Below are 11,764 nucleotides of genomic sequence, written 5' to 3' on the forward strand. Positions count from 1 at the left end.
GAGTAGTGGCCTTATCATTCTTGGATTCGTCATAGTAGCGTTATGCTGTCCTCTGAGTATTTTGGAGAGAAGATATTCAGCTTTGGATTAATTGTTGGATATTGCTATGACTTGGATTATAGGTAGATAGATGATATCGGAGTGTCAGACATTAATGTTATATTTTGGTGATAAATTCCGTCATTAAGTTGGTCAGATGCCACCGAACCGGGCTTTCTCCAGTGCAACCACATTTGCCTTTATGGGAAGGCCCTAATGCGGTCTATTGTCATGCCTCTCGCCGGTGCCTCCAATGAGGGAAGGTTATGGGCATGCGGTACCCTGGCTTGGTAAGTAGACATAACCTTGTGTGCCCGTTGTTGTTGTTATGTCCACGTGTCCCCGTGAGGGACATTTTTGCCACGACGGTGGTCGTTGTGTCTTTGGTAGACACGGGGCCACCCAGGACTAGACCAGTGGGGAGTGAGTCGGAGTGGCCTGGAGGGTGTCATGGCAGTAGATCTGTTTTGTCGGAACGCCGTTGGTCCACCCGAATGGGAGTGCGAGGCCATGGGTTCCGTGGTGTGGGTACAGTGTGCTACCTCTGCAGAGTGTATTTAAACTATCGATAGCCGCGTCCTCAGTCATGGGCATGGGTTCGTACTAGGTCACATCGTTCGATCAACACTCACATGACGGAATGACTTATAGGTGATCTATATGTTGATATGTTGAGCAGTACAGATTGGCGGGATGTTGATGATGTTGGAGACCAAGTGTTGGTCGTGGTAGTGATCGCCGGAAAGATCACCGTTTGAGACCAAGTGTTGGTCGTGGTAGTGATCGCCAGAAAGATCATCGTTTGAGACCAAGTGTTGGTCATGGTTATGATCGCTGGAATGATCATTGTTTGGTTTTGATCACGAGGTGATCGAGATGGTATATTGCTTGGCCAGTTAGCCAAGAGTGATATGGTTATGGAGATCCGAGATAGTGAGTTATTAGTATTGTATCAGTTTCATACCATGCTTAGTAGTTGCTTCATCATGGTAGTTGTTAAATAATTAACCTGTTAAATGCTATGTTATTGTCTTGCCTTGATGTTTATGGTTGTCGTGAGCTTGCAAGTACATTCAATGTACTGACCTGGCGTGTCATGCCAGATTGCAGGTGATGCCATGATTGCTTGATTGCTTATCGATGGTTGCTGTGCGTGCGAGCTAGGTCGTGTCCCAGCCAGAGCCCCTGCGGAGTGGAGTTCACCACCTTCGTCGTTGTTCCGCTGCTATAAGTATTCCGCTGCTTCGAGTTATTTTGCTGCTAGCATAGAGAAAGTGTAGTATCGCAGGCGTAGTGTCACCGTGCTGATGTGCTTCTTTGTAACATCAGACCCTTGTATTATTATTCTTGTAATAAGAGCTGATTTGTTCTATGTCAAGCAGTGTCGTATTCCAGAGACTTCTCCTCGATCTCTGGGCTGGAATACGGGGCGTTCCGGTTTCTCTGAGCCGGGGTGCCACAGATATCGACTGAAATCATTCTGAACTGTAATCCACTCGACGACAAATTCCACTCGGACATCCCAATTCCACTCGATGCAATCATTACACTCGACCATACAAAAGAATCACTCGAAGCATAGAAGGCCTACAGTCCCCGAAGATGGCGACGGTTAGGCATTCACTGCATAGTCATAAAGATCATTAATAGAAAGCGTTACCGGTAACGCCCTTGTCTTAATTCACACTGAACCCTGTGTAACCGAGGGCTGGAGGGACCTGGTGCACTCCATACAAGCCACCCCCTCCTCTAGGACAAGGGTTTGCACCCCTTGTAACTCTCATGCATAATCCTGTCGACTAGCCTCCGAGGCACCAAGATGTAGGGCTGTTACCACCACCGAGAGGGGCCTGAACTCGTAAACTTGCGTGTACAACCTCACCGTAGCTTGGGCCTTGCCTCCTCTTACACACCCCCTACTCTTACTATTAGACTCACTCCCACGACACCGTCCTCCTCCTAGTGAATGCCGCATAACATTCCCAAAATCAAAGACTTGAGAAGGCGTACAGAACAAGCTAGTGTACCATTAAAGAGATGTTGCTGAGTTTTAGAAGAAAGAGAGACATGCTCCTATAGCTGGTTTGAATTCAAACCTAGAATATGACTATATATAGTGCTATGCTACTCTACAAGTAATGAAACTGACATATCAAACGTTCGCTTCTCCTCTTCTCTAGTTACTCTGCCTAGCATGATAAGCTCCAGCCACAGAAACCATGTCCATTGGCGGCTCGTCCACCAGCTCTTCAGCAGGCAACAACCAGATATGCGCAAAGTCACCACCCGTACCATCCCCTGTGGGTCTCATCACACCCCCACCGGCACACTCACCGCAGCCAGTTGCTCATCGCAACCCGCCGTCGTTGGTGTGGTGCCACTGCTGCAAATCACGCAGAGTCATCCATCGCGTCTCAACTACAATCCTCAACCCTGGTCGGGTCTTGTACAAATGCCCGAATCATGGGGTAATAATATGTTTAAGTATTGTTCGCCTGCTTTCAGTTGCTGATTTTTTTAACAGTTTGGTTGATGATCTTCCAATTTGATTCGTGCAGAAAAGGGAAGATCATGTGATTTGTATTTCTGGGAAGTTGCTCATGTGGGGGAATGGATCTACGCTGATTATTTGGTTAGCCAAGGAATCCCAATACCAACAGGTTGGGGTGTTGGACAAGTAACTGAAGTAACGGTAGAAGAGGAAGATGTAGAGCAGAAGGTTAAAGATGCAGTTCCTCTGATCATGGCCAGGCAACAACTGCTGAATGGCCTTGACAACAATGAGGAGATGAAAGAGCTTGTGAAGATAATGGGCAAGATCGTTGTACTCTGTAGGAGATTATCTCTTTATTTACAGTGTATGTAGCACTCGTGATGTATTCAATGGGTATGAGATGAGCACTTTGCTGAAACTAGTAATGAATGAAACCTGTTTAGCAGGCTAGGCGTAGTGTTGTGAACATCTAATGATTTCTATTAACAGAAATCAGGGGTATCCCCTTTTGCTCATAAATAAATAAATAGTAGAGGCCCTTTTGCTAATAAATAAATAAATTAGCAGAGGCCCTATCAGGTCAGCTTTGTTCCCATTCGAAGACGTAGAGCAAATTTGTGACACCCTGGATTTTGTGCCTTTCTTTTTCTTTTGCTTTTCTTTGGATTTTTTATTTGAATTGCTTTTCTATAGCTCTATGGTCCTAAAACCTAGGAAGATCATCTCTTCTCAGGATCCCAAGTGGCTTGTCATCCTCAAAACCATCTCAAGATCATGTCACTTCCCACCTTGTACCAATCCCAATATTCTTTTTATTGGGAATATTCATTTTTCTTTTAAAGGAATAATCCTTTTTGCCCTAGGTTGTGAAGCAACCTACCTTTCTGCCATCCACAATATTCCCAAATATTTCTCATAAATTGTTTGGTTCATATCTTCCATAGATATGTCAAAATCCTCCCTTGGCATCCTAAAAAATAATTCAGTAATATTCCTTTTCCTATTCTGCCCTAGCTAGCACTTGGTGAAGGAAGTGCCATTTATCTTTGCTTGATTGACCCCAAATTTTTTGGACACCTTTCCATATCCATATCATGGCCTTATGCCAAAATTTAACTCAATTTTCCTAGTGAATCTTCCTCAGCAAATTTCCAAAGTTTCTATCAGATGGAAGCCTTGTTGAAGGAAGTACTAGCTAGGAGTATCCAAATGAGTTGAAATTTTGCAATCTCATTCATATACTCAAATAATGGCTATCCACCAATTTTCAGCTCCATCGAATAATCCATGTGAGCACACCATCCAATCTTGGTTTCTGGTCAGATTTTCAGGTTGTGAAGCAACTATATTTTATATTGCTTCATTTGAGCTGACGATTTACGAGGACATTCTAATTTCCATATAAACCCTCTACACCAAATTTGGGCTTATTTCATCAAGTAATCTTCCCTCTAGAATTTCCTCAAGTTTTTGGACAATGAAGATACTGTAAAGCAAGTACTATTTTGGCAAGTCCAAAATGGTATGAAATTTTTACACCATCTTCATATGTCCAGATCATGTTGCCTTGCCAAATTTCAACCCAACCCAATGCTCTATGTGAATGCATCATATAAATCAAGTTTCTGGACCAAATTTTCAATTACAAAGCAACTTTGTTATTTTGTGGTCCATTTCTCCTCAAAATTAACAGGACTAGATTCCTTCTTACCCTAAACCTCCCAGACATCCAGTTTGTCCATTAGCCATTCTCTATGATCATAGTGATGTTGTCAAGTTTGCTACAACAAACTTCAGTTGATCCTTCCCGTCTTCTCACAGTGCCTTTAGTCGATCCATCACTTCTAGGAGTCCTCCTGTTGAATGAACTACACACTGGACACGGTCGGCCGAGCTTAGTCACCATGCACGTGTCAGTGCACGTAGTGACCACGCAGCAGGCATGCCAGCACACACTCTCTGCTGGGTTTGGCCGCGTACAGGACGTCTTCTAGCTCCAGCCCCTCCCCCTCTCGTCGTTCTCTCGCGCCCGTGCATGTTTGGTAGCTTCCTCGTGTCGTCCCGCTCGCTCTGGAAACCTCTTCCCCTCTGGATTCTTCTCTGCTGAGCCATCCCCGTCGAGGAACAGAGCGTGCCCACGAGAGCACAATGCCCCGACCGGCCCTGTCGGTGCTCCGTCCTCTTCCTCCCCTCCCTTTGGCATTGCTCTGCTCTTGACTCTCCTCTGGCCTCTCCCGTCGCCTCCAAGCCCCCACCCCCGTGAACCATGTTCGTGCCTCACGCTGCAGGTGGGACTGTAGGTGGGAGTCCCACCTACAGTCCACCTCGTCCCACTATGGTCTGGAGTTAAAAAGGTGGGCATTCCACCAATTATAGCAAAAATTAGGTGGGAACAAGTGGGATCCCCACCTAACAAATACATTTGCAATTCAAAACATCACACTTCAGTGCCATATACGTATCTGAGCAACTGAGCAACCGAGCAAACCTTGTATGCATAATTGAGCAGCAACATGGTATGGAAGGAATATACTAAACCTTTGGTTACATAAACAGATGAATCGATCAGATCTACAAAACCTTCAGTTACAGATACGAATGAATCGATCGAATGCACTAAACCTTCAGTTACATATATGGATGAATCCACTAAACCTTCAGTGACTACTGATCAAGTAGACATGCGACGAGGATACGTTGGCCGCCAAGTCAGGCTTCATAGAACAAATTTTCAGTCCATGGACAACTTTTTCTTCTTTTGCCATGAGTGCATGAAGTTGACAACTTTCTTCTTCTCCTGAAGCAACAAAGAATGCTTATTGGTAATTACTTGCACTCATGAGACAATTGTAAGCTGAGATCTTTATTTAAATAGCAGATACATAATATATTTGATTATAGTATGAATGTGCTTACACCTCTCCATTGCTATCACTAAACAGGTCTGGGCATCAAAGAGAGTATTTCATTCCAGCATCACTAGAATTATATCATCATATAGCTCACTGTTTACTTGCTCTTTTATGTCTCCAGCTTGCAAAAGGCCATGGACAATGCACCACCGAATGCACAATAATCTGTTCCTTAACACTGAAATAAACATTTTAAAAAAATTGGCAGTACTTGTTCGTGCTACAAATTGAAACCACCACCGTCTTGCATGCATTCCTCCAGGTTGCAATTAGTTGTGACCCCATAAACAATGTGCCACTAAATGCAATGATATCAGTTTCATAATCAATAATGTCTGAACAATATGATTTGCCTAGAACAAGAACATGAGCGCCCTGCTGTCAGGTCAAACGCGAAGCTGGCAGTCACCCAGTCAGATGTGGTGAAGATAGTATTTTTGGTGAAGGAACAAAAGTGCAAAGTACAACTAGCAGAATTACCTTAGGTGGTTCCAGCATCGTCTTGCTCACCACCATGGTCTCCAACTGTTGGTTCCATCTTTTGGTGATCTGCAATATTGAAGGCATTCAAAATAAACATTCAACATGGAAGGTATTAAATAAAGTACGGAAAATAATTAAAAACATATTACCAGCTGCTCGAAACCAATCCTCGAGGCACATCAGCGTCTCAACAGTACTCGGGGTCAAACTACTTCTTTGAGCAGTGATGATCCGTCCAGCATTGCTAAATGCAGCCTCTGCAGGCACTGTAGACGCAGACATTGCCAATATGTCCCGTGCTATAGCCGCAAGCACTGGATACTTTGGGGAGTGAATCTCCCACCACTTTAAGATATCCAATTTCTGTTGGCGAGGAAACAAGTCTTCCTCAAGATATCGTTGTAGCTCATTTGAGTTGTGGGATCTTTTCAATCTCAAATGCTTATTCCAGTCATCGAGAGTGCGCTCACCATCCTCCTCTACAACCTCATCACCTTCATCAGAAGTGTTTTCATATTCAGATGCATATTCAGCAAATAGGATCTTCATCGCACTATTCACCTTGGTAAGATATTTCTCGGCGCCACCACCAAAAGCTGCGGTCAGTCAGAAGTGAACATATTCATATTTGTACCTCGGATCAAATATCACCGGTAGACAACTTGTTAAGAACAACTCCTCAAAATATTCCATCCATTTCTTCTCCTTATCTTTCACCATGGCAACAATGGTAGGATTTTCACTTATGACTTCTTTCTCCATTATCTGCTTCACATTCCAGACCTCATAGAAGTACAGGTGAGAGGTGGGATATGTCCTACTCGAGATTTTCTCTGTGGCTGTGTAAAAAGCGCCCAAAAGATGGCAAATAGCCTCAACCATCTCCCATTCACTAGCCGAAGGAGCAAATTTATAATCTTTGTCAGTTTCTTTCAAGGCTTCGAACGCTTCTCTGAACGGCAATGATGATTCAAGCATTATAAGTTGAATTCCATCGGGTAGGCACTTCTAGCGAAGGATGGTTTTTACAAGCAAGTCCCACCCGTGCAATCATCGCATTGAATTTCTCCATTCTGCCTTGCGAACTCTTGACATACAGCACTGATTCTCTGATTCTATCAACAACTGACGCCATTGCGTCGAGCCCATCTTGCACCACTAGATTCAGTACATGTGCATCACATCTAACAAGCAATAATTTTCCACTATGATGCACAAGATACCTATCTACCAAAAAAATTCTCAAGTGGCCAACCATCGAGGTATTAACTGGTGCATTGTCCAGGGTAAAGCTAAAGATTTTGTCTTCAATTTTCCAATCTCTCAAGCTCTTTTGTACCATGTCAAACATGTTATGAGCGTTGTGTGGAGTTTCCAAGAGGCAAAATGTGATTATTCTGTTTTTTTAGAGTCCATGAGCCATCAATAAAGTGGGCAGTTATGCATAAATAACCCAGCTTCTGATTAGATGTCCACATGTCACCCGTTAATGATACTCGAGAACTTACATTGCTAAAAAGTGCTTGAATTTCTTTTTTGTGTTTATCATATGCATCAATGCAATCTTCTTTAATTGTTTCTCTACATACCACGCTGAACCATGGATTCAATGTCTTAACAAAAGACCTAAAGCCAGGATATTCAACAAAAGTGAAAGGTAATTCATGTAGCACAATCAACTTTGTCAGTGCTCTACGTGCACACCCTTGGTCAAACTTCCACTATGGATCAATTGCACTATCAGTTTGTATCTTGGCAACCATACCATCCATTTTAGATCTCTCCTCACATAGCAACAAATGTTTACCGATATGTCTTGTCCCTGACTTTTTTGAGGTAGGAAATAGTTGGTTGCAGTAAGTACAACGACCTTCTACAAGCTTTCCATCAACATAGATTGGCTCTGCCTCGTTCCAAATTTTTGGTTTTAATTTTCATGGTCTGCATGAACCAAGGTTTGCTACTTTGGGTGACAAAGCCAGCAGTGAAGGTTGTGACGGGGATAGTGACTTGTCCTTTTTCCCCTTCTGGCTAAGAATGACACTACCACGTTGTTAAGAACTGGAGATCTTGCCACCTTTTTGCATAGTGATGACTGCTTATTCTTGTCAACGGGAGAAGATCTAGGCGATGGCTTCTTATCCTTGTCAACGAGCAAAGCTTCAAGTGATGGTGTAGTTGCAACATCTCTCTGGGAAACAAGAAAAGCATACACAATAAGCTTGAGAAAGAGTCAATCTGATAGTTGTTGCAACTGAAATATCTTTCTGGAAACAAGAAAAGGGTAGACAAATAAGCTTGAGAAGGGCAATTTGATTCATATATAATCATTCGCAATTGAAATTCACCTTATTAAGCCTTTTCTTTTTTAATGGTGGTGCCTGCTTATCCATGTCAACGGCCAAAGGTCCAAGCAACGGTGCTGATGGATTAGTGCACATTCCTTCACTTGCCTGAGAGAAAAAATTGTTGTTGTCTAATAAGTATTTTTTTGCAAGAAATTGTCTAATAAGTATTGCTAAATAGTAAAATAGACATAATGACTTTATGTCTATTTCTTGAACTTCGACGGCTTCATGATAAAGTAGTGTGATAATTTTACCTTCCTCTTTTTCTTGGACGTCGATGACTTCATGACGACTTTGTTTGTTTCTTGGTGTTCTGCATGAAGCTCGCCGCTACTCTGCCTACTTCGCTTCCTTTTCTTGCACTTTGGTGGTTCCACATGGAGCTCACTAGCAGCCTTGTGCTCCTCAAGATCTGGGCCATTAGCCTTCTCAATTTTTATGGCATACAAGAGCTTACCAATACCCTTGTGCTCCTCAAGATCTGAAAATTTTCGCAGCCAAGTACCATTATTAAAATTTACAACAAAATAAGAAAGACAGAACTTGCTGTATTACTGATTACTCCTATGTCACTTGATTATCAGTAGGTTCTCATATCAATCTCAGCACATTCTAGAGATTCAGATTCAGCATTGTGCATACTGCCAGATCTTATGAGAATAGCAACAGTGTAGAGCTAAACCCAACATCTAAGTAGATGGTTACAAACATATATATATATTGTGAAACAATTTTGAATTTAATGGTATCTTTATGTGTAACAACTAAATAACAAAACATTGCTTAGCAGTCAAAAGATATACAGAGTAGAAATCTGAATGTATGTATTATATGATGTCGTCTATTCTAAAACAGAGGCTAGTAATAAAACGACATCTTATCAGTACTCCAGCTAGTCTTTACAAGAATGATATTATAACACCAGTCAAACTTTTATAGTTTTGACAACAAATACTTTTCAAAATATCTCAATTAGAAGTGTGTGGTTGGGGTCCTCGAAAAGGGTTGAACCAAAGGGCCAGGTTCTAAAATTGTTTAACAAAAAACAGGTCCTGAACAAGGGCTAGACTCTACTAGATTCAAGAAGGGCTGGATTCTGGAGTACATCTTAAGATTCAATAATTAGCATAACGGAAAGAGATGATCAATCATCCCTGAGTCCCATTAGTCCCGACACATTGTTCTTCAAGAAAGGAGATTCAGATTTAGCATTCTGTATATCAAATCTTATGAGCACGGCAAAACTGCAGGGCTATACCACCCAACAACATCCTACAAGGGCTGAATCAAGTGAAACATTGATATATACCACTGCATTATTAGAATGTAATATGATGGACTTCAAATATGTAGTAATGAGCATGCAGACTACAACTTTTCTTCCATTCAATGGTAAGGAAAGAACTTGCGTGATCGATGGAATACTACAAGGCTACAACTATCACAACTTGTGAGTTACAGACTACAATTTTTCTTTTCACTAGAATCAGTACATTTCCAACAGAAACAAAACGGGGGGATTAATTTCAGTAAATATTGACTCTGAACTTGGAAGGAAAGCAAGCATATGAATCCATGAGCAAAACATCAGCCTTAATCTTGACTCTTAACAAAACAGAAACAAGAATCTTGGAAATTATCACTAGAATCCATGACCAATCTATCAGCATCTGAATCATACATGTCACGGTACATGGAAAGGAAATCAAGCATCTGAATGAATCTGGTGGATTACCTGTAGCCGTCGAGCTGGGGGTCTGGTTTGGGGCGGCCGCTGAGCTGGAGATCGGGTTTGGGCAGCTGCCGAGCTGGAGGTCGGGTTTGGGGCAGTCGGTGACCTGGGGGTCCGGGTGGGGGTTGCCGGCGACCTGACCATCCCGTCCGGCCGGGGTCGAGGAGATTGACGAGTGTTGATTGGGATGGCAAGAAGCTGCAAGGGAGGGGGCGGTGATGCGGCGGTGTCGGCCATCAAGCGGCGACGGCAAGAGTGCGCGTGCGCTGCAGCGCCTCCTCTGTCCAACCTGGGAGGGGCTACGTGCGAGATGGAAGAGGCGGGGTCTAAGGAGGAAGAGGCAGTCGTGCAGTGGCGGCTGCCATCGATCGGCGACGGCGGTGGGAGTAAGCTGCGGCGCCGCCCTCCTTGCACCAGAAGCTATCGTGGCGGGCTAATAGGGTAAGGTGGGGTCCCGGTGGGTTAAAGGGGCTAGCCCACTAAATTTCTGCCTGGTCCAACAGGCTTCCAATAAGGCGTTTTAAGTTTTTTTTTTTTGAGACAAATAAGGCGTTTTAAGTGGGATGGGAATTCTAGTCCCACTTATTCTCATCTCCACCTTCGCGCCAGAGCATCGGTCGGACTCGGACGGTTGCAACCGAGCTCGGGCACCTCGCCCCCGCCTATAAATAGGCCTCCCCGCACCATCCCGAGCACACCTATGGCATCACCTCTCTCCTCTAGCCCTCCCTGACCCCTCAAACCCTCGCCGGAGCTACTCCTCGCCTACCACTGCCACCATAGCCGCGGTGAGCCTCGCTCAAATTCTAGCGAGTCAGCGCTCCCCTCTCCTTCCCTCCACCTCCATGAGCTCCACCGAACTCCGGTGGACCCTCCTAGCTCCTCGTCTTGCCCGCCGAAGCCCTACAGCCCCATTCCCACCTTCAGCCGGTGCCGCCTTGGCCAATCACCTGCTCGCTCCCAGGCTCTCTACTGGGCGTGCTACGCACCAGCGGATGTGCCTCGCCGTCCCAAGCATGCCGGTGGGCCGGGCGCCATGGATGGTGGCCCGTAGCGCCGACAACCATCGCCGGAGCCGGCCCCATCCTCTATCTCACGCGGGCGAGCGAGAGGTTGAAGGAGAAGACCGGCTAGGCGGGCCCCAATCTCGCACGACCCCACACGGTAGCCACCCACACCCATTGACCGGTCCAGATGATGTGGATAAGTGAAGGCATAAAGCCATGAGTGCGTCTATGCTTTATGAAAACGTATTCTAGAACTCTTCGGCCATAAGTGTGCTTTTCCAGTTTGAAAACGTTTTTTCTCCTTAAGTGCTTTCTGTTCTAACCGCCAAGGGCCTATCTATGAATATTATTTTACAGAATAGTCCATGGACTTCAAACACTCGTATCTCGCAATTGTAACTCCCAATCAGGTGAATCTAGAGCCCACCTCTTTGTCTCAACAAGCCCGTTCTGTTGGTATCATTTTCACAAGGTTATCACATAGTGAAAGTGACTCTTTTGTCCTTACCCCTAATCAGCCCCCTCTGAGAGAGAAACGTCCTGGTGAATCTTTTCGCGACTTCATTGCACTTCTTCCTGGTGTACCCTTCATCCCCAGGCAAGCCACGACAGCCATTTGCATGATGGCCAAGCAGTAGCCATGGTTTTCAACTTGAATATTTAAATATTGTGTGCCGGTTAATATTTTGTGAATGCTTTATATATGTTGGTGCATCCATGTTTACCTTTATGCTATGATCTTATGCATC

The 11,764-nt window shown here is 44.2% G+C and overlaps 1 protein-coding gene across 1 annotated transcript; it reads right to left on the reverse strand.

Moving 5' to 3' along the window:
* Positions 1 to 5,052: 5,052 nt before the first annotated feature.
* LOC123129602 (uncharacterized) lies at positions 5,053 to 11,075 on the reverse strand. Its single transcript, XM_044549703.1, has 6 exons — positions 10,959 to 11,075; positions 10,012 to 10,441; positions 8,531 to 8,757; positions 8,277 to 8,381; positions 6,078 to 8,119; positions 5,053 to 5,994 (listed from the first exon to the last, which is right to left on the reverse strand). Exons 1-5 carry the CDS (start codon positions 11,073 to 11,075, stop codon positions 7,889 to 7,891), a joined length of 1,110 nt encoding a protein of 369 aa, XP_044405638.1. The 3' UTR covers positions 5,053 to 5,994; positions 6,078 to 7,888.
* Between the last annotated feature and the right edge of the window lie 689 nt (positions 11,076 to 11,764).

The sequence above is a fragment of the Triticum aestivum genome, chromosome 6A (assembly GCF_018294505.1).
Source record: "Triticum aestivum cultivar Chinese Spring chromosome 6A, IWGSC CS RefSeq v2.1, whole genome shotgun sequence".
NCBI lineage: Eukaryota > Viridiplantae > Streptophyta > Magnoliopsida > Poales > Poaceae > Triticum > Triticum aestivum.